At 48.2% G+C, this 23462-nt stretch overlaps 1 protein-coding gene across 1 annotated transcript in view; it reads right to left on the reverse strand.

Annotated features, from left to right (window-relative positions):
* The window catches only part of SAMM50 (SAMM50 sorting and assembly machinery component), a 30320-nt gene that overhangs the window by 6148 nt on the left and 710 nt on the right, over positions 1-23462 (reverse strand). Inside the window, exons 2-13 of the mRNA XM_055565797.1 lie at positions 18808-18918; positions 17449-17550; positions 16623-16710; positions 14338-14444; positions 13080-13210; positions 12754-12841; positions 11476-11604; positions 10907-10978; positions 9694-9780; positions 6847-6917; positions 5527-5594; positions 63-209 (exon numbers count right to left, since the gene is read on the reverse strand). Of these exons, the coding sequence (XP_055421772.1) occupies positions 63-209; positions 5527-5594; positions 6847-6917; positions 9694-9780; positions 10907-10978; positions 11476-11604; positions 12754-12841; positions 13080-13210; positions 14338-14444; positions 16623-16710; positions 17449-17550; positions 18808-18918 (1201 nt within the window). The remainder of the gene's footprint in view (positions 1-62; positions 210-5526; positions 5595-6846; positions 6918-9693; positions 9781-10906; positions 10979-11475; positions 11605-12753; positions 12842-13079; positions 13211-14337; positions 14445-16622; positions 16711-17448; positions 17551-18807; positions 18919-23462) is intronic.

Genomic DNA, 23462 nt, shown 5'->3' on the forward strand with positions numbered 1-23462 from the left:
TCCCGTGCCTTTAAACATAAGGTCAGGTGTGCTGACTGGCTGCTAAGGAGTCCAAGTCTTACCGTAGTTGAGGTTGCAGAGGTTCCCCGCATTGAGGAAGAAGTGTGTCCTGAAGAGCTCTCCAAAGCCGCCCTGGCCGGGCCGGAAGGGTAACGGGGTGTACAGGTGCAGCCCGCCGGCCCAGTAGGCTTCCCCGCCCAGGTAGTCACCTAGGCAAGGAAGGAGCACAGATCAAAACGAGGTCACAGGTTCAGGACCACCCCGACGGCCCACCAGGAACAAGAGTGAGGGGTGTGCTGTGATCAGGACACACTCCATGCCCTGGCCACGAGCAGCTGCTCTTCTAACCTCTGAGGCTGTCGGCCTCCTTTTAAACAATGTTTCTTATTCTCTTTGTTTGTTTTATAATTTGCTTTAACTGAAGGGGAAAAAAAGCTAATACATCATTTAGGAAAGAATGAAACCAGTAATTGATAGTATCTGTGAAATGCTTACAACAGAACAAGCGAACTAATGGAAATCGCTTTCTCCGCAACTGCAGATGACTAGATCATTGTTGCTTGGCAAACGAAATGCATTATTCTGCAGAAATTTCAAGACCTCACTACAGAGAGACAAAATGCAGAAAATGTCTCTGTCGTTTCTGGAAATGGTCACACTAGCTATTAACCCAAAGGTACGGAGGGCCTGCTCCCCACTGCACAAGGACGCTGTCCCAGCTCAAAGTCTTCACGGAAGAGGCTCGTTCTCAAAGGTTCATGACCACTTGGGGTTTTTTTTGTTTGCTTACATAATGCATAATAATACAAATTACTTCTACAAATGTCCCTACTATTTCAACTACAAATAGCCACAACATTAAAACAACAACAAAACCCTCTGAACTGTTTATACTTTGTTACTAAATACTATTTGTAAAGTGCCTCAGTCTCCTTTAATACAAAATGACCCGACCATGACAAAGAAAACTGCAGGTTGTCTTCAAATTAACCTCTCAAGGGATGAACTGTTTATTAGAGACTCCAGCGTCTCCTCACCCCGGTCAATACTGAAGTTCTAGAGGGAACAACGGACCGAGAGCAGGAGGTCAACCGGGCCTGATTTTCATTTCCCAGCAAGTGCTCCTCTCCTTCCTTAAATAACCTCTTTATTCTCATCATGGGAGTATAAAAAAGGAAATTCTCCTTTAATTTCTACCATTAAGAGAAAACCAGCTAACATCCTGGTGTCCTTCCTTTCAGTGAATTACAATGAAATATTAAATAAGAAAATAAAATGTAAGTGTATATATACATATCTTTCAGTCCTGATTTTTTTTTTTCATTTACTGTACTAAAAGCACTTCCCTCTAAGACTTCTTATTCTTTGAAAATGTGATTTTGATGCCTGAATAATCAGATATATGGACCATAATGCAATGACCTGTGGTTCGGAAGCTAACTCATGTCTGAGTCTTTGACCCCACAGCCTGTAGCCCACCAGGCTGCGCTGTCCATGAGATTTCCCAAGCCAGAATACTGGAGTGGATTGCCATTTCCTGCTCCAGGGTACCTTCTGGGCCACAGATGGCACCTGCCTGGGCTCCTGCAGGCAGTCTCCCGCACTGGAGGCTGATTCTTTACCGACTGAGCCAGCAGGGAAGCCCGATGTGATTGCCTACCCTTGACTACTGTCCTTTCGGTGTTCAGCTTCTTGAGAGTGGATGTTAACCTGTGATGGGCTTTCCTGCACACACATGTTTTTAAACCATCTTGAAGGATAATATACACACAAAAAGCACACACATCCTAAGTGTACAATGCAGTGAATTTCCAGGCCCAGAACACACGATACAGTGAGCACCTAGACCAAGAGACAGACACACGCAGCGCCCTGGGGAGGCCCTGTGCTCCCCTCTAATCACCACCCACGCCAAAGGCAACCATCACCTGTCGCCCAACAGCACAGAGCTCTTTACCCGGCCGCCACGCTTTGCGCAGGTAGAACACAGAGCGTGCACCTGCTGGGGCTGACTCTTTGGGGGGAGGCGTATGTTTCTTAAGTTTGTTCAGGCCACCCCATCAGTGGCCCTAACTTGCTCGTCCTCGTTGCTATATGATAAACCACAGTGTGAAGACACACCGTTAGCTGCCTGTCCTGTGGCTGGCGGGCATTTGGGTTTCCAGTTTTCAGTGCTGTTATCCACGTGTGTTGGTCACTCAGTCGTGTCCGACTCTTTGCGACCCCTACAGACTGTAGCCAGCCTGGATCCTCTGTCCATGGGATTTTCCAGGCAAGAAAACTGGAACGGGTTGCCATTCCCTTCTAGTTCTTATATATATATATATGTTTTAGGTTCCTGATAAATATTGTCAAACCGCTTTCATAAAAAGTTATGGTGATTTACACCCTTACTCACAGAATCCTACCAATGGCCTTTTAATAGGTAATTAAATAAAACATCACTGTGTTTTAATTTTCAGGCAAATGAAAGACTCCAAAACTTTTATCTAGTCACTAAATAATACTTGCTACAGTGAAAAAAGAAATTGTTACTTTTCCAAGAGAAAAGGACAGACTAATGAAAGCATCCTAAAAGCAAATGAAAAGAAGTAATTTATATTTTGTACAAAAATTTATGCCGTGGATGATCATTATTTTTAATAATATAAAATAGGAACAACAAAGATGTTTAAAAAAAGTTAAGAAAATCAGGATAGACTATTTTATAATGTAATAACATGTGTCCTATCTAAATGATGTTTTTCGTAACACATGGCAATTCGCTAATAAAATGTCAAAGACTGGAGAGAGTTCCCGAAACAGGAATGCTCACACTCTGCTAGACAGACTATGATTGAGCACAATATAAACCCTTGAGGATACTCAAAATCCATCGATCTAGCAATTCCAACCTAGAACTTTATATTATATAGTAAAACTTATAGATAAGCACAAAGATTGAGTTAGGTTATTCACTGACACATAGTTATTTAAAATAAGAAAAAAAGAAAAGAGTCTAAATGTCTAACACTTGGGATTTGGTTTAGAAAGGTCACAGTATGGCAAGAACGTGAAATATGCAGCCATTAAAAATGATAAGGCTTTTATCTTTCTGAGTCATTGCTGGTGGGAATGCAAAATGGTATTGCTATTTTGGAGGACAGTCTGGCATTTTCTTACAAAGCTAAACATAATTTTACCATACAATCCAGCAATTGCACTCCTTGGTTTTTACCCAAACGAGCTGAAAAATCTTACGTCCAGATAAAAAAAAGCTGCACACAGATATATCTATCAGCTTTACTCGTAATTGCGAAAAGTTGGATGTCCTGCAAGCAAGATGTCCTTCAACAGGTGAATGGATAAACCACCCTGTGGAACAGCCAGGCAGTGGGGGGAGTACTATTTGGTGATAAAAAGATATGAGCAATCAAGCTATGAAAAGACACAGAGGGCCGAGTCACTATATTGGATATCTGAAACTAATACAATGCTATAAATCAGCTACACTCCAATTAAGACACACACACACACACACACAGCTCCTTAGACACACACACACATACACACAGCTCCTTAGAGACACACACACACACACACACACCCACAGGACATCTGAAACTAATACAATGCTATAAATCAGCTATACTCCAATTAAGACACACACACACACACAGAGCTCCTTAGACATACATACATACACACTGGACATCTGAAACAAATACAATGCTATAAACCAGCTACACTCCAATTAAGATATACACACACACACACAGAGCTCCTTAGACACATACACACACACATGCACACACACGTAAACAAAAATTTGATAAATACATTGACCAAAAGAGGGAACAAAAGATACAGAGGAACCTGAAATGCATACTGTTTCGTCAAAAAAGCCAGTCTGAAAAGCACATATACTGTGACTCCAACTATATGACATTCTGGAAAAGGCAAAACCAGGGAGGAAGTCAAGGTCAGAGGCCGTCAGGAGCAGAGGAGGAGGCAGGGAGGAGGGAACGAACAGGTGGAGCACAGCGAACGTTCGGGGGTGAACGCTGGATGGATGCGTGCCGTCACCCATCTGCCAAAACCCGGACACTTCACAGCACAGGCAGGGGATGCCCACGGGAACCATGCCGCTTAGTTGGTAGTAACAAGTCAGTACCTGGAGAAGGGAATGGTAACCTGCTCCGGTATTCTTGCCTGGAGAATCCCATGGACAGAGGAGCCTGGTGGCTACAGTCCATGGGGTCGCACAGAGTGGGACACAACTGAGCGATTTAGCAGCAGCAGCAACACGTCCCTGCTGGCTCATCAACTGTGACACCGCCCCACGCTAACAGAGGGCGCTTGTGAAAAAGGGTCCTATGGGCGTGTATGGTGAACTCTGCACTCGGTGCCCAATTTTTCTGTTAAACCTAAAACTACTCTCAAAAATAAAGTCCATTACACAGGGTATAGAGTCGACGACATTTTATGAATCACTACGCTGCACACCTAAAATTTATGTAATATTATAAGCTGACCATACATCTCAGTAAACAAGCTTAATGTAAACGTGTGAAAAATTTGCAAAGTGAAGAGAGACACTTTAAAAAAAATATCATTCATCGGTCCCATCACCCAGATAAAACCATAACTAATGTTTAGTTATATTTTCTCTAAGTATTTTTATAAAAATGCATGTTTATTGCTTACTTTTACTATATGCATTTTTTTTAAATTTTAAATAAAGTACACTACTTAAAAAAATTGTAGTTTGTAGCCAGGACATGGAAGCAACCTAGATGTCCATCAGCAGATGAATGGATAAGAAAGCTGTGGTACATATACACAATGGAGTATTACTCAGCCATTAAAAAGAATACATTTGAATCAGTTCTAATGAGGTGGATGAAACTGGAGCCTATTATACAGGGTGAAGTAAGCCAGAAAGAAAAACACCAATACAGTATACTAACGCATATATATGGAATTTAGAAAGATGGTAACAATAACCCTGTATACGAGATAGCAAAAGAGACACTGATGTATAGAACAGTCTTATGGACTCTGTGGGAGAGGGAGAGGGTGGGAAGATTTGGGAGAATGACATTGAAACATGTAAAATATCATGTATGAAACGAGTCGCCAGTCCAGGTTCGATGCACGATACTGGATGCTTGGGGCTGGTGCACTGGGATGACGCAGAGGGATGGTATGGGGAGGGTGGAGGGAGGAGGGTTCAGAATGGGGAACACATGTATACCTGTGGTGGATTCATTTCAATATTTGGCAAAACCAATACAATTATAAGTTTAAAAATAAAATAAAATTAAAAAAATAAAAAATTGTAGTTTGTCAATGAGATAAAATAAGCAGCCATAAAAAAATGATAAAGTACTTATTCCTATAAACATCTTTTCATATACTGTTACTGAGGGGGTGGTAAGTATATATTATTTTGTAATTTAAACAAACAAATACAGGGTTCAAAAATGAGATGTAAATGCAGCTTCGGTTTTTTTTCAATGTGGTGTATTTTGGGGAAGGACAGACCTTCGCTCTGTGGCCCGACGCTGTGCATGCTGAAGCCCCGCACGCTGGTGGGTCCGCCGAGGTAGAACCTGGAAGAGGGAAGAGCTGTCAGAGGAAGTCGCTGTCACACACCGCAAGTGCGGAGGGCACGCTCGCTTCTGGGGGGCCCACGTCGTCACACGCTGCACATCTCAGGACTGGGGAGATGCACGCAAGAACGGAGGACGCCATTAAAATCCAAGCTTTGGGGGCGGGGAGATACTTCATTGTATTAAAAATTGTTATGTTCTCTTTGAGTATGAAAGAAAAAAGTTCATACGGGTTATCGTTTAGTCGCTCAGTCCTGTCCAACTCTTTGCAACCCCCATGGACTATAGCCCGCCAGGCTCCTCTGTCCATGGCATTTCCCAGGCAAGAATACTGGAGCAGGTTGCCATTTCCTTCTCACGTGGATCATCCCGATCCAGGGATCAAACCTGCATCTCCTGCATTGGCAGGCAGATTCTTTACCACGGAGCCACCAGGGAAGCCCCGTATATGTTATAGAAACACAGAGAAACATTTAAGAAAGTAATAAAACAATCCTGTCATTGGCAAGCAGGGTTAACATTTAGGATTACAGTGAATCCTTAAACAACCCATGGGCTTCCCTTGTGGCTCAGATGGTAAAGAATCTGCCTGCAATGCAGGAGCCCAGGTTCAGTCCCTGGGTCGGGAAGATCCCCTGGAGAAGGAAACTGCAACCCACTCCAGTATTCTTGTCTGGGAAATCCCATGGACAGGGGAGGCTGGTAGGCTACAGTCCATGGGGTTGCAAAGAGTCAGATACCACTGAGCGACTTTCATTTTCTTTCACTTGAACAACTCAGAGGTTAACCCAAATATACCCTGCGGTCAGTCCTCTGTGCCTGGGCTTCCTGCACAGCCACGGATGTAACCAACTCCTGGCCACGCAGTGCTGCAGTGTACTGCCGAAGGAGGCCCGCCGACAGGAGGACCCCCGTGCTCAAACTCACGTTTGTTCAGGGTCAAAGGTACTTACTGTTAATCAATTTTTTGTGAATGTGTATTTGTGTGAGAGTATATACATACAAATTTATGTACACATCTGTATTAAATTGGTGACATACTACATTTTGCATACATTTTTGCATCCTTCTTGTTTTTTAAAAATTAGCATAAAGCTATACAGGGTATTTTGAAATTAGCTTAAACCTAAAAACTAATTTAGAATGTGAAATAAGTGCTCTCCTAAATAGTTAAACTTCTTTTGTAAGAAACCAACCAGAAAGATCCAAAGGAAGCCACTTGCAAACCACCCATTCGTTTATTATCACTTACCTATCAGCAATGCTCGATGGTTTATCACCCATGGGTACCAACATTCCACCCCAGAGAGATGCTGAAAAAACCTATTGAAATAGAAACAAAAAACCGTTTTCTTCCAGCGTTTCTTTCCTTCCGAGTATCAGCAGACAGAAAACGCGCTGAGGTCTGGTCGCGGCCCTGCGTGTCCAGCGCGGAGCTCTGGGCTGGGGCATGAAGGCTGCAGAGGGGAACGCCTGGCTCGGGCAGGGGAAGAGCCACAGCTCGGAGCGTTCTGAGGGTATCTGTGTAACTCGCAACTTCAAATTTCAAGACGTACGAGACATAAGCAAAAAAAACAAGCCTAAACCTTCAGCAGGGGCTGGCTCTGACACTGGGCAACACCCTCCCTTCCGAGAAGCCAAGCCCAGTGGGCCATGCCACGGCCAGATGGAGGGGGACCAGGCCCCGACAAGAGAGTCGGCATCCAAAGGCCTCTGTGGCTTGGCCTCACGTCCTGAGGGTGCCTGGCATCTCAGGAAAAGGAGGCAGCAGGTAAGAAAATGCTACAAGTAAGAAATTCAGGGCTTTGCTGGTGGCTCCGTGGTAACGAATCCACCTGCTGATGCTGGAGACACAGGTTTGATCCCCAATCTGGGAAGAACGCAGGTGCTGCAGAGCAACTAAGCCCGTGCACCCCAACTACTGAGTCTGCATTCTAGGGCCCAGGAGCCGCAATGATGGGAGCCCTAGAGCTCGCACTCTACAGTGAGGGAAGCTGCCACAATGCGAAACCCTCACACTCTGACAAGAGAAAAGCGTGCAGAGCAATGAAGGCCCGGCATGGCCAAAAATAAATAATAAAACAAACGAAAAAAAAAAGAAATGCAGAGAAACACACATCCAACCCAACCCTCAGGGACGGCACTTTCGTCTGACAGGTCAGGGTCGGGGCGGTGAATGATCCCATGCAGGGATCTGATCTTCACACCATGTCATCCCCGCCCAGAAATGCCCCGGTGATGCCTGAGACCACAGTGGGCCCTCTGGGCTCCTGACCCCTGGCCGTCATCATGCGCCCCGGCATCTCCTGAGCACTCCCCACAGGCTTCTGCCCAACTTGTCCTCTTGGACATGCAAAGTCCACATCCTTCAAAGCTGCCCAGAGGGCTCTTTTTTAGAAGCTTCTGTAGGAAGAATCGCAGATGAAAACCGGGGCAGAGTGGGCAGAGAGGGCCAAGTGCACGTTCTATTCTGAGAAATGCGTCTTTGCTCAACGATGTGACAGACCGCTGCACAACAGGGCGAGGGGCTGGAGCCTGGCACGCAGCGGGGCGGCCGCCCCCTGGACAAGACGCTTCTGGCAGACTGTCCTCCCTGCCCCGACCCCCCAACGGTCACGACCTAAGGGGCAGGGGGCGACAAGGAGCACTGATGCCCCCCCAAGACAGGCCCACCGTGCCGCCTGTCCCGCTGAGCTCGGTGACCACGGGAGCCCCAGGTGACCCCACACCTAGGCCTCTCCACCCGCTCCCTCCAGCACCGGGCACCCCAATTCTTCAACACCAGCAGGACGATGAGCCCACCCCCTGGTTCCCTCCTGTCCTGACTCCCCGCTCACTCCACTGAAATCCCACGGCCTGTTACTAAAAACGAGCTGCTTTATGCACCTCACATGGTTGTCCCAGGGTGGGTGGGGACAGGGGGAGAGACCCCTGAGGGTGGAGGGGCTCATTAAAGACGCCCCCCCGACCAACGACGATAAGGCAGCACCCCCGTGGCCGCCTTCCACCCCTCAGTCTGCTGTCCTGCTCCTCACGTCTCTCATCACTGCCTGCTGGGTTACATATCCATCTCGTTGCTTGCGGGACTCCCCTCCACTAGCGTGTGAGAGCACGGACTGCTTTATTTACTGGGGTGCTCTTGGTGCCCAGACAGTGCCTGGCAGCCAGCCAGTCTGTGTGAGAAGAAGGGAGGGATGGACGTACGCACAGATGGACAGGTGGGAGGACAGATGGGCGGGCAGATGGATGGACAGAGGGAAAGGAAGCCGAGGAAGAGACATCGAGGCATGGGAGGAGAAGGCATGATGCAGTCAAGGAGGGCTGGTGGTGTGCCAGGGAGTGGGCACAGGAGGGGACAGGAGAGAGCTCGCTGAACTCAACAAGAAATCAGCCCCGGCAGCCTCCAGAGAAGCAGAGAAAAAGAAAAGGCAGGGACCACATTCTGAGTGCGCTGAGTCCAGGACCGATAGGAAGCAGTGATAAACGACTTCACAGTCAGACGTGTGTACTGTTTTGTCAGAACTCGCGCCTCGCCCCCAGGTTCTGAGGCAGCAGTGGGGTGTGGAGAGCTGTCCCCAGCCACCCAGGCGCTAGGAAGAGTGGACAACAGGCACAGTGTCTCCCGGCTTGGGCTCCATTGCCTCGGGCAGAGTCCGGTCACTCACTCCTCAGGTCCTGAGGGAAGCAGGAGGAGCTAAACCAAAGCCGGTTAAAAACATTTAACACGGAGATTCCTGGAGACACCCAGAGCCTAAAGACCTAGCAAAGTCGGGTGAAGACGCAGAACTTCTAGGGACGTAACATCAGGAGGCAAAGACGGAGGCACACGTGTCCTCCAGACACGCTTCTTGACGGCCCTGAGATGATGGTGAGTGGGGAAGGGGCTCTTCCGTGTGAAATAACTGACAGGTGAGTTTTAAAGGAGCTAACCATCGCTTCTCCCCAGAGCAGCCTCAATTCTGGCCACACTTAAGAGATGACGCACTTGAGCTTCAAGCGTGACTGTTCTCATTTCCTCTTCCGAGCTTTAGATATTCGGGAACTAGGATCTAGTCAGATTCCAAAAACACAGGCGACAAGCAGCTGGCGAGATACTCACTGTGTCAAGGATGAGTTGTTTATTCAACTGAAGCTCAAAATCTTCTTTTAGGAAGCTCACGTCCCCTCCGGTGTAGCCGGCCAGCTCCTGTCGGGGAGGGTCTCAGGTGGGACGGAGCCCACAGCGCGGCGGCAGCAACCGCAGCACCACTGCAGGCCGCGCTCTGTGCTCTTGGGGAGGCAACGGACCACGCCTGTGCCCCAGAGGCTGCCGCCTGCTCGTGCGGGACAGCAGCAGGGGCCTGGCAGAGACACCGGCACCAGACACAGAGCAACCGCAGAGAAGGTCGCTCCTTACGTGTGCCAGGAAAACACCGGCAACATCGATGTTCGTTACAGAGCTTGCTAAGGATGGTGGCTCAGGCGTAGAGAACCCGCCTGCCGATGCAGGAGATGAGGGTTCGATCCCCGGGTTGGGAAAATCCCTTGGAGTAGGAAATGGTAACCTATTCCAGTATTCTTGCCTAGGAAATCCCATGGACAGGGGAGCCTGGAGGGCTACAGCCCATGGGGTCGCAAAGAGTCAGGCACGACTTAGCAACTGAACAGTAACAGGATGACATGACTTGTTTGGCCCAATCAGTGTTTGGAAAAAGAATATTAGCCCATCTCTCACAATTTCACACATTTTCATATGAAAATGGGAGAAGGAAAAGGCAACCCACTCCAGTACGCTTGCCTAGAGAGTCCCATGGAGAGAGGAGCCTGGCGGGCTGCTGTCCATTGGGTCGCACAGAGTCGGACACGACTGAAGTGACTTAGCAGCAGCGACAGCATATGAAAACTGGATTCCCAGCTGCTCCTCTGACACTGAGTTCAGGCAGACACAGGGTTGGAGCCCCCTCCCCAGCCAGCTTCTCCCCGAGGTCACCGGCTGGGCCCTGCCGGTGTCAGGGTTACAACCCTGGGCTTGTGTGCTCATCAAGGACCACCAAGGAAACCAGTCCCACCAAGTCACGACTTGGCTCCTGGTCTGTGAAGTGACACATCAGAGGCTGGCACCTCATCCTGACTCAGCTCCGTGAAGGCAGAGTCTGAGCTGCAGGGAGCAAATCCAGGGCTAGGAACCCTGGGAGGGAGGGACACCCTTGCAAGCCATTCCAGAATGACCTTTACAGCTAAAGGCAGCTGCAAGTATTAACAACGTGACCGCCCCCAAGGGACGCCCCAGTCCCCCAGGAGCCTGCAGGGGCCACAGGGGAGGGAATGCTCACCTGGTTCACCTTCAGCAAAGCACCTCTTTTCGGCAGGATGGAGGAGTTCCGAGAGTCGATGACCATCGAGTGCTGGAAGAGGTAAGGACAGGGTGTCTGCGCTTTAATATGGAATGACACTCCCTGAGCGCTGGCTGCTCGCCAGGCTCAGTGCCGAGCTTTCCCTTAGGTGGCTTCACCTTCATTAAAACCTCCCATTCTGTGTGAGGACCCAACGGAGTCAGGGAGACAGGTCATGTCTGCTGGCTGGGTGACTCCGAGCCCGTCCCCAGCCCTGTTTTCTCAGGGAGCTTGATGCCCTGATGGACGTCAGCTCAGCCTGCTTCCAGCTAAGACACCACAGTGGGCCCTTATTCCCTCCGTTTCCATCACCTCCGATGTTACTTAGGAAAAAAGGACGTGAGGCTGTGTCCAGATATTTACAGTGACCGGTCCTAGCCACCGTTCTAGCCGCCCCAATCGTGACACCGCTCGGTCCCTCCTGATGGAGGTAAACGCCATTCTCCCAACGCATATGGCCTGGCTGCACCAGGGCAGGCACACGTTGACGGCAGACGCAAAGCCCTTACCGAGAGAGACGACTTCAGCGAGTGCCCGCTCTCCTTCCGGACAGCGAAGGACGCGACCCTGGAGAGGCAGCCCAGCTCCCGCCAGACGCCCTCCCACTTGATCGTGTGGCTCGTCTTCCAGGTGGGAAACTGCAAGCGAACGCAGAGAACTGTCAGCCTTCGTGCTGCGTGGACGCAGCGTCATCCCAGCCAGGGTTGTGTGGTGACGCGTCATTAGATTGTTAGCCGATCAAAAACTAAGCCACTCTGTGAAACGATGGGATGGGAAGAGACAAAGACAAGGCAAACTGGGAAGGAGGGAGTGGAAGCGGGCGGGGCAGGGCTGGGGGAGAAAGCCAAGGTCCCCATCAGAGGGAAAAACTGCTTGAGCAGCAGGGCTGCGCTCTGAGCCAGGAGACGGGCATCGCTGGTCTGATGCTGCAGGAACTTTATAACCACCTGGTTTCTTTTCCATCCGAAAGACCACGGGACACGCACCCCACCTGGTTTGCTGAAGCCAGGCAGGGTGACCCACGTGAGCCACCTCAGCCCCCAGAGAAGAGCAGGGAGACGGGGTCACAAGTCCGTGAAGAGTGGAGGTACTGGGTGGGGGGCATGCCACAATAGCTTCCTGGGCCCCTCCCTGGAGACGCTCACCCAGCAGGGCATGCAGGGCCATGAACGTGCAGGAGAGGCAGAAGCAGTGGGTCTGAAGACCGCACACAAGGAACTACTTTTACAAAGCATGCGCCTCAAGTCTTTCCTCATCAAACTAAAGCCTACACCAGGAGGGGAGGAAGGGGGACAAGCTAGAAAGGAAGGTAAAGAAGAGCAAGGTTCGTTGTAAAATTGAAAAATGGTCAAACAACAGTAATTCCACGCGATGCATCCCGCCAGAAGTGAACGCGCTATAAACCAATGATGAAAGCATCCGGTAACCTGATGTGACCTTAACTGGCTGTCAGGAGCGATCGATCTGAGCGTGCACGAGGAAGGACAAACAGACGGTGTCCCAGGAAGTCAGGGGCAGGGAAGAGATGTGACCGGGTCAAAGTATCTGCCGCTGTGGGAGTTGGCCACCCTCTCTGGCCCTGGCAACGGGCACTTGGCGAGTGGGGAGGGGACGCCCGGGAGGCGGCTGGCAGCAGGACAGGCAGCAGAGGGTGACCCCAGCGACGGGGCCCCCGGCTCCAAGCTTCAGCCCACGTGTGGATGCGTGCCTGGCCCCGCCCCCTTGGCCGAGTCTGGGGATCAGGTCCCACGTAGGCACACAAAGAGAAGGACGGGAAAGCCACTCACGCTGTACTCCGCTGATACGCCTCGGTCTGTCTCCCGGAGCGAGCTCCAAGGGAACTGTCCTGTGACTTTGTATAAGTTTACGGAGAAACTAGAAAACAAGAGGACAGAGCTTTACATGCTGGTACGCGATTATACCTGGTGCACCACCTAAATCAACAGATTCACAGCTACACCTTGGGGCTCATCTGCACAGGGAAATCTACGCGTGTGGTGACACAACAGAAGCGTCGGCCGATCCTGCAAAGTTTCTTTTCAGAAACATCCACTACAGCTACCTTAACCCCTAAACCAGGCCACTGAACACAACGATCCACTGGGTTTCCTACTTTCTATCGAAGTTTCCAGGCTGTGGTTTGAAGAAGGACAGGCCATACGAAGTTTCTTTTGTTCCATAGGAAAACTGGAAAGTCACCTTTTCTGCCCGGCCTAGAAGATTAGGGAGTTTGAGGCCAAGGACCTGGGAGCAAAAGAAAAACAGCAGAGGTTTTGTAAGTAAGTTCATCTATGTCATTTCTTTTTAGAGTCCACTTACAAGAGGTGTATGATATTTCCCCTTCTCTGAATTACTTCACTCGGCATGACAATCTCTAGGTCCACCCATGTTGCTGCAAATGGCATTATTTCACCCTGCTTAATGGCTGAGTAATATTCTATTATATATGCGTACCCCTCACAGACTTAGAGGACGAACTTACGGTTACTAGTAGGGAAGGGAGGAGGGAAGGGATAGTGAGCGAGTTTGTGATGGACATGTACACACGGCTGTATTTAAAATGGATAACCAATAAGGACCTGCACAGGGAACTCGGCTCAATGTTTCGCAGCAGCCTGGATGGGAGGAGAGCTTGGGGGAGAATGGATACATGTATGCGTACGGCTGAGTCCCTGTGCTGTCCACCTGAAACCATCACAACACTGTTTATCAGCTACACCCCAATGCAAAATAAAAAGTTTAAGAAAAAAAATGGAATCATACAAAAAAGAAAAACAGCAGGGGTTTAGATGGAAGGAATAACTCTCACAGACACGGAGTAAAGATGTACAGAGGGTCCGCCTTTCATCTGTAATTGCGCTTCTTCTTTAAAGCCTGCCTCTGCCGGGGGCACACGCCTGATGAATGTTAGGGTTAGGCTAATCCTGCTGACTGTGAAGCTCAGAGAAACTGACTCTGTGTGCTTGGAGTTCAGGAGAATTTGAATAAGAAACTATTAATATGAACATGGGTTATCAACACCCCGTTCTCAAACAACCCATCTTCATAACAAAGCGTGTTGTAATCAACTCTAGGAAGATTAATGAGAACCACAGGACAGCTTACAAATAAAGACTAAAGGTCATGGAAAAGTTTTGGAACTACCATTAGTTTTTAGAGCATAGTTCACAACTGGGGACTTCCCTGGTGACTGAGACTCCACACTTGCCATTCAGGGGGCCTGGTCAAGGAAGCAGGTCCCACATGCTGCAACTAAAGATCCCTCACGCCACAGCCGAGACCAGAACAGGCAAATAAATAAATATTTTTTAAAAAATTCAAAGTTCACTATGGCAAGTCCCACCCTCAGGAAGGGAAAGCCCATGTCTTACCATACTGCCTTCATTGTTCCCGACCATGGTGTTGTAACTGCCCGTTAACCTCCTTAACTCAGTGACTTCAAAGGTAACGTCTAACCCGTTGGGAAGTGCATCATCACCTAGTAAGTGCAAAAGATGAAACAGTTAAGGCAGCGTGGTGTGCAGCTTTATTTTCTGTCCCGGTGCGATAAATGGCAGAATGCAAACTGAGCCTCCGCTGATTTTACAGCCTCCTTTGGAACACACACACTGTGGTCTAAAGCCCAAGAACGTGCGTGAAAACCCCATCACATCCCGACACATGGGTCTGGTTTCTGCGGTGGAAGACCGCGAGGTCAGGCTTTGCTGAAAGGAGTCATAAGCAGCAGCAGCAGCAGTATTATGTAAACACACGTCATTTGCATTACTTCCTTATGGTACTTATTCCCCCACAAATGAGCTCCTTAAAAATGCCGGGGGGGGCCTCAGTTCAATGGACGTTAAAACATGGAATTCGAGTGAGAGGGGCTCGAGTAACCCTGACGGAGAAGCAACAGCTCGAGCCGGATGTAGGACGTGGATGGTTCTGTCCTTCCCAAGCTGGTGGCATGGGCCTGAGTTCAGCAGAGCTGCCCATCACCCACCTAGGGTCCTGCGGGGCAGGGCCCTGCGCACCAGAAAGGCCAAGGTTGATCCTGCAGCCCTGGCTGGACACCCACGGCCTCTGGGAGCTGTCAGACCCACGGACACCCAGGCAGGGGCTCCCAAACTCTCAGATTCAGCTTGTCCAGGCTGGAGCCTTGGCACCACTTTTTTTTTTAATTAGCAGAATTTATTGTTTAGAGGAGCAGTTTTAGGTTTATAGAAAAACTGAGCAGAAAGTACGGAGAGTTCCCATAAGCCCCCTCTACACACACCCCCTCCCCCCGTCACACGCCGCACTGGTGGCCATGTTTGTTACAACTGATGAACCGACAGAGATGTTCCTGTTAACTCAAGTGTGGCCTGCGCTAAGGTTCACTTTTGGCACTGCACATTCTAGACATCTGACAAATGGATGATGTCCACATTCTTTCTTAAAAGCTCCCGGGTAGTTCTAAAGGCAGCCATGGTAGAGAACCAGGGACAGAAGTGAACCAGCTGACCACATACACATCACATTCACAAAGGCAGGAGAGCGCTAAATCTAAACGTCACGCCGGGACTCGCCACCAACAAGCACTCCGGAGCACTGGCAAGGGCCACTGCCGTACCCCTGTCCCGCTGGGGGAGAGAGACCAGGGGCCTCTGTTAGTCACAGATGGCTCTGTATTCCAGGTAATAGAAACGTCTTCCATTTACACAGCATTTTGTATTTTTGCAAGCACTTTCATATACTGTTTCATTTTCATCTTCTCAAAATTATCTTTCACTCAATCCTGAAGAGTTCACTTGTTCTCTGATTCATTCCAAACATGTATTTTTCGGGGGACGTCGGAACGGAGTGAACCGCCACACACGGAGTCCTTCACAACCTGTCTCCTGATCCTTCTCCTGCCTCGTCTTGCTTCACTCATTCCCCATGACTGCCTTCTGGCTCTGGAGCCCTGGCGTCCACCCAGTGACCCTTTCTCTCTGGCCACAGGGCCTATTCTCTCTCCCTAGCATAGTCCTCATCAGCCCTGCTCCCCAAGCGTGCTCACGCGCATCTTTTAGGTCTCAGCATCTGTGTCACCTCGTCCAGGAAGTCTTCTCTGACCCACTTTGCCTCTGCTGACCAAGAGACTAGGTCTCCTCCTCCAGGGCCTCGCCCCCATACAGCACAACCTATCAGCTGAACTGTCCTCACTTCTCTGTCTGTCCCTAACCCTCTTCCACTTGACCAGAAGCTTCTTTGGAAAGACACCATGTCTTATCTGCCACGGGCTCTTCCTATGGCATGGACTCATTAACCAAAGAATAAACACCAAGGTAAGACAGCTGCCCAATATCATAGCAATTGAGGAAGTGAATAGACGCTCAAAAGTGAAATCTGACTCCCACTTGCCTCCTCTTCTTAACACATATTTAGGTGGAATCTGCCAAGAGCTCATTCAGACACCCGCTGGGGTGGGCTATCCAGAAAAAGCCCGGCTCTCTCCTTCTCAGAACCCTGGTCCCATCCAGGGGCTCAGCAAGCAGCATCTTCAGTCACCTGACCTCCCTCAGCCTGACTTGAAGACCCAGTGAATTCCTTGAGAATGCACGTGCTCTCTGCCTGGACACGTAAATAGTGTCTGTGATCCTAGGGGAACAGATCCTAGGTGAAATCAGAGAGAAGCTGCAACCAGGATGCCTACCCTGACACGTATCGATCAAAACATCCACTTGTCTAAATATCCCTAGACGCAGCAACTTTTCACGGGCTTCGTGAGACTTCCTCATAACCTGGAAGAGAGAAAAACAGAAACGGTATTCCTCTAAGATACAGAGACATACACGGTGGCTGTGAGACCAGGCTGGCAGCTTAGCATTCGTGCAAAGTTGATAATTCCCTGAGAAGAATATTAATCTTTAAAAAAAAACAAAAAACTATATTTTTAAAAGTGGGAATGGCTGAACACTGCTTAAGAGATCACATGCAATGGGGGCTGGAGCCAGCGGGACGTGGTCACAAAGAAGCTGCTGGCGACTCTGCCAGGCACCTAAGTGTGGTTCCGAGAGCAGACTCAAGAAAGCCACAGAGGAGAGGACGGTGCAAGCCGGGAAAGATGCGGGGGCATAAACAAGTAAGGGCCCGAGGAGTCGGCAGGGGTGGGTGGCAGGGAACAGCCCAGCCCCCACGGTCATGGAGGGCCCTGAAGGGAAAGTGTGCTGAGCACCAGGGGGCTGCAGGAAGAGTCAAGACCCCCCACCAGCAGCTCTGCGGCAAAGCTGGGACGGCTGCAAGGGACACAGGGATGGGCGGCCCTGGGCAGGACGGGGGAACACCTCTTCTTTGGGGTCAGGGTGGATGCGAGAGCATGTCAGCTTGTGGGGGGGCTTCTGGGAACAGAAGGGGTTCAGCCCCCTTCCCGGTAGGAGGCGAGCTCATCAGTGGGGGCGGGATACCCAGTGGTGCGAGCAGAGGCCCACGGGGTCTTCGGAAGGGGATGGGAAGAAGGCCACGCAGAGGGGAATACTTGCCTCAATAAGGTTTTTAGCCTTAAAAACATCTCTGATTTCATACATGATGATGTCGTCCTTAGTCCTTCCAAGTCCATCAAAATGCACATGTTGAACCACCACCTGAACGCGATAAGGGGACAAAAGATTGTTGAGAACAAGACGCGGCAAAAGGCCAGATGTCACGGCTAAAGACAACACCTAAAACTACTTTCAAAGACTTTCTTTTTTTAATTTAATGAGCCACGTTTCTTAACCCCATGCCTTTTCAAAACAACTGGTCGCTTGAACTGACTAGGTCTGTACTTCTTGTGAACGAGACTTACAAGCTCCCTGCAGCCAGATGACCAAGGGCCAGGTCAGCCCTAAAGCCAGGCAGGGTGCAGAGATCCTCTGGACCCCCTTCCCCACATGCTCCCTGGGGCACCGGCCTCTGGATGATGCCGACTGTGACCTGGTTTAATAACTGAGTATTTTGCCGGAGATCCTGTGTGGATTTCAATATGGCATGATAAACGCCAGCTCAGAGCCTTTCCCTTGTCTATAAAGACTTACTTCATTCATTCATTCAATGAAAATGCACTGATTACCTATGAACCAAGTATCATACTGAACACTGAGAATATATCAGCAACCAAAACTTTAAAATTTCTGACTCTATGGAGGTTATATACTAAAAGGGAGAGAAACAGGCAACGTACATAGTAGAGCAGATGGTAGTGAGTAACAGAAAAATCAAGCAGGCGTAACGGGAAGTGCTAGGACCTGCATGACTTATAGGTGATCAGAACACTATACTACAATCGTAATCAAAGAACTAATCAAAGGGAGGAAGGCGGGAGGGAGGTTCAAGAGGGCAGCGACATATGTACACCTATGGCTGATTCAGGTTGATGTATGGCAGAAACCAACACAATAGGGTAAAGCAATTATCCTCCAATTAAAACTAAGTAAATTTAAAATAGAAAAAAGAACTAATGAAAATGTGTTTACATATCTGTATTTAATTTCAAAGGCAACAAAGTTTAGAAAAAGTTTCATTCAAAACCCAAAGTCTTTTCTGGGAGGAGGGAACACAGTTTAAATTTTAGCACCACTTGAGTTTCTCTTTGAAATACTTTTGTTTTTTTTTCTAACAGAAATACAAAAATGGGTTTGTTTACCCTTTCCACACAAAGAATCACCAAGAAAAAAGTGTTCCTCTAAAACCAGAAGCTATTTCTCTCAGCATCCAGTCTTTCTAAAATGTAGCTGGCTGCAAACTCTTCTTTGATAAAGGTGTCAACAAGGTTAACCCCTGTCTGTTTTCCCAGCAGTTTGTGGAAGCGAGTGCTTCTAGCAACAACAGGACGGAGCCCTCGCCCTCCACAGGATACGCACATCCCTGTTCTCAAGAATTTCCTGCTTAGCTTCAGGTTCAACTTCAACAAATTCAGCTTCTTCTCCTAACGCTCCGAAATCAGGTCCACTGGCTGGCAGAGGCTCCAAACTCTGAAAGAGAGTGGGGGGAACCACAGATATATGAACTTCCATTAAAAAGCCAAATCTTTTCGTTTTTGTCTCAGATGGCGCTCCAGAAAACTCAGGACCACAGGCCCTTCTCGTGCTGGTGGCAGTGGGGTGGGAGCACAGAGAGTGCGAGCAGCTGCCGGCTCGCGAGCCTTCGGCTGACAGTGACCCTTCGGGGTCCAGAGTACTGTTATTACAGAAAACAAAGGTGAAAATTAATCAACAAAAGGGTCAGGCACAAACTACAATCACTGTTCCAAGAACTTAGCTCTGTACACCTGAGACTCATGTGAAAACAACAACAAAAATTGCTTTCCTGTTACAGAAAGCATCCTCATTTTTTTTAATCAAAACTAGATACAATCTAGGATAGTTACATTAACAAACCAAATTATTTAAAGATACTTCTCCGGACTCTGGTAAGATTTGTTTTGGTTCAGAAAGTCTCACTTAACTAAGGGGAGCGGCATATGCCAGAAAGCGGTCCTTCAGTCTGAAGTGACATTACCTCAAAAGCGTTCAAGCATCTTCTGAGGAAGGATTCTACAGTAATAATTATGGAGATATGATAAGAGTATGCAAAACAATGCACATATAATATGGTATATTTATTACATACATAATTGCTTCAGTCCACGGGGTCACATGGTAAAGCCGGAGCCAATACAATACTGGAGACCCAGGTTCAATCCCTGGGTAGGGAAGATCTGGAGAAGGCAATGGCAACCCACTCCAGGACTCTTGCCTGGAAAATCCCATGGATGGAGGAGCCTGGAGGACTACAGTTCATGGGGTCGCAAAGAGTTGGACACAACTGAGCGACTTCACTTCACTTCATGGGGTCCACAAAGAATCAGACACGGCTGAACAACGTGACTGCCTAACCACGGGGACTCCCAGACGCTCGAGTGGCACCAGGTGAGTGCACACACAGGCAGCTCTGGGAGAACCGTGGTACCCGTAGCCGGCTGCTTCCTCCCTCCACCAGCTCTCTCCATAGAGAAGCACTTGTGAAGCGCGCGGGCGTTATCTGCCGCCTGCGGAACGTGCAGCAAGGCGGACTCTGGGCCGTTCTCGCCTTTTCCCTGGAATGTTCAATGGCCTGTCAGCACACCCTTCATCATGGCACTGGTCCTCTGGAAAGGTACTGACCTCACAGTACCATGGCCGCTTTCCCATCCTGGCCCTAAAAAGCGCCCCCAGGGACGCAGCGGCGCGCGGAGGAGCTCCACTACGCAGCCCCTTCTGCTACTCCAGACTCGACCCCGACCACACGCAACCCTCGCAATCCTGTCTGGGCGCCCCTGGTCCTCTCCGCCCAGGATAACCAGCCTCCTCCCCAGAGATGAGCCGAAAGAGCCACCCTCGGCGTCATCTCCTCTGTGAGCCGTCCCTGCTTCTTCAGCGAGAATCCGTCCCTCCTTCACAGGGATACCCCTCGGCTGAAGTTTACGACCTTGGCAAGTACTCCTTTTTGTTTTTACCTGCCCGGCTATATCAGAAATACTCATTTATGGAATGGGTGAGTGACTGATTTTCTTTTGTTCTCACGTTTAATAAATATCTGAGTGAGCAGGGAAGGCAGCCGTGAATAAGACAGACTGGGTCCTTCCCTCAGGGGTTGACGTGGATTATTTACATGAGTAAAAAGGGAAGATGATGTTGGGCAAAGAAATAGAATTTATTTCACATAATTATCCTTTCACTTTTGTTGTGTAAATATTTAAAACAAGGGATCATTACTGTATTTCTCAAACATGCAAACAAATCAAAATAGTAACTTTAAGATTTTTTTTAATGTGGACCATTTTTAAAGTCTTTATTCTGGTTTATGTTTGTTGGTTTTTTGGCCACAAGGCATGTGGGATCTTAGCTTTCTGACCAGGGATCAGACAAACACCTCCTGCATTGGAAGGCAAAGTCTTAACCACTGGACTGCCAGGGAAGTCCCTAAAATAGTAACTTTTTAATGCAACCTTTCATGAACATGCTTCTGTATTTACGTTTACATAGTGCTAAAAAGTGTATTACAGATGAGTAAATCCTATATGCAGAGTATATACTATGGTTAGGAACATACACACATATTCGTTGTTCTTAATCCGAATGCTTGACTAACAGATTTTTGTCTGGACATAAAGTTCATGTGCTATTGTGCTCAAATAAATTCCCTTATGGTTCCTAAAATCTCATCTCGAAGCACAGAACATATTTCACCAAAGACTTGCCACACCCATTTGTAGTCTTAAATCTGAAATTTACACTTTTAAGTTCAACAGATGGTGTCTTTACAGTCTCACCAATTGCACCAAAGCTTGATGTCCTAGATTAACTGCTTCACCAATTCATTCATTCATTCACCAAATATCCATTCAGTACGTGACAAGCACTTGCAAGAGTCTCACCTTCACAGGATTTACCTTGCAGTGCCTGGCTAAGTAGTCAGGGAAATGAATTAAAATAAATATTTGGATCCAGCCTCTAACCTTTAAGCAGATGTCTACTGTGAGTCGACAAACTTTACCGAGCACCACATGCCAAGCACTGGGCAAGGCAGTGCTAACAGAAGAAACAGGACATGAAATAAATTTAATGAACATAAAATTTCATAAATGAAAATGAACATAAAATGAACATAAACGTTATGAACACCATCTTTAAAGTGATATAGACTAGAATGAGACAGAAAATACCAGAAAAAATAATAGATATCGATGGTAAATACTGTTTCAGAAAACTTTTTTATTCCAATTTTTTTTTTAATTTTTTGGTCTTGCCACGAAATGTGTGGGATCCTAGCTCCCCAACCTGGGATTGAACCTTTCCTGCACCCCCCGCCCCACAGTGGAAACAGCATCCCAACCACAGGACCGCCAGGGAAGTCCTGATTCAGAAAACTTTTGTTTCACATATGCATGAGGGTACTAGATAGCAAATATGGGAAGTTTTCTTACTGTGAGTTCTGACCAAAAAATTCAAACACTGGCTAGTGAAGTTAAAGAACTGAAATTATTTTTTGTCAATATAGTCAACAAAAGAGTGGCAGTTTCAGTGTCAAAGGAGCTCGATAAAAGCAAAGTCTTTTTGTTCCTATACTCTGAGCACCTAGAACGGTGCCAGGCAGCACACAGCTGACTATCGGTAAACATTAGCTGAATAAATGAACAAATGCTTACTTTGCCAAGATGCTACAAGGGATCCAAGGCAAATAAGATGCGGTTCCTATTGTCATCTAGAAACTAAGAATCTAAAAGGTTAAGTGAAAAATGCAGAGCTAAAACAGGGCACCAGAATAGAAATGTCAATCAAGGAGGTTGGTAGCACATCTAAAATGAGGAAGGGAGGGGAGACAAGGTTTGTGTAGAAAATGATTTGAACTGAGTTCTAAAAAACCATGGGCTTCCTTTGTGGCTCAGCTGGTAAAGAATCCACCTGCAATGCAGGAGACCTGGGTTCAATCCCTGGGTTGGGACGATCCCCTGGAGAAGGGAAAGGCTCCCCACTCCAGTATTCTGGCCTGGAGAATTCCATGGACTGTATAGTCCACGGGGTCGCAAAGAGTCGGACACGAATGAGGAACCTTCACTTCACTTCTAAGAGACTGGCCTGTTTCGTCAGCTATTGGGAGTGATGAGAGAGAGGAGCTACGCCCACCAGCACGGTCCAAATAGTGTTTTATTTGAAGGAAATATCTGGCAAAGGGAAGTTAAGTTCAATTCTGGACACCATGTTGAGACATCTGTGCTAAATTCTTTCAGGAAAACTCCTGAAAACTTCTGAGCAGTGCAGCTATCTACGCTGCAGAAAAAGTGCTGTGGGCTGGGACTCAGAAACATGCAGATGGTTCAGAACATTCAGTTTCAGAACATTCTGAGGCTTGACCGGTAAGGCCTTGGACAGATATTCTTTCTCTGGGCCTCAGTTAAGATTGCGATAGAGGAGAGCAGCTGGGCAGTCTGCCTACCGCACCGCAGGCAAGCAAGTGCATTTACATGCATTCTGTTTCAATTCTCCCAACAGCCCAGTGAGTGGACACTATTACCGCCTCCACTCAGCCGGGTTCCCTCTTTGCGCGGTAACCAGGAGACCTAAGGACTTCTGAGCCTGGGTTGGAAGACTTAAGAAGATGCTTCCTGCTCTAGAAAAGACTAGCAAGACCCCAGCAGCGGCTGAGCGGGAGAAACTGGAAAAATCAAAAAAGCAGAAACATTACTTTACCAATAGAGATCCATCTAGTCAAAGCTCTGGTTTTTCCAGTGGTCATGGATGGATGTGAGAGTTGGACTATAAAGAAAGCTGAGCGCCGAAGAATTGATGCTTTTGAAGTGTGGTGTTGGAGAAGACTCTTGAGAGAGTCCCTTGGACTGCAAGAAGATACAACCAGTCCATCCTAAAAGAAATCGGTCCTGAATATTCTTTGGAAGGACTGATGCTGAAGCTGAAACTCCAATACTTTGGTCACCTGATGCGGGCCACCTGATGCAAAGAAACCGACTCATTGGAAAAGATCCTGATGCTGGGAAAGA

The sequence above is a fragment of the Bubalus kerabau genome, chromosome 1, assembly GCF_029407905.1.
Source record: "Bubalus kerabau isolate K-KA32 ecotype Philippines breed swamp buffalo chromosome 1, PCC_UOA_SB_1v2, whole genome shotgun sequence".
Taxonomy (NCBI): Eukaryota; Metazoa; Chordata; class Mammalia; order Artiodactyla; family Bovidae; genus Bubalus; species Bubalus kerabau.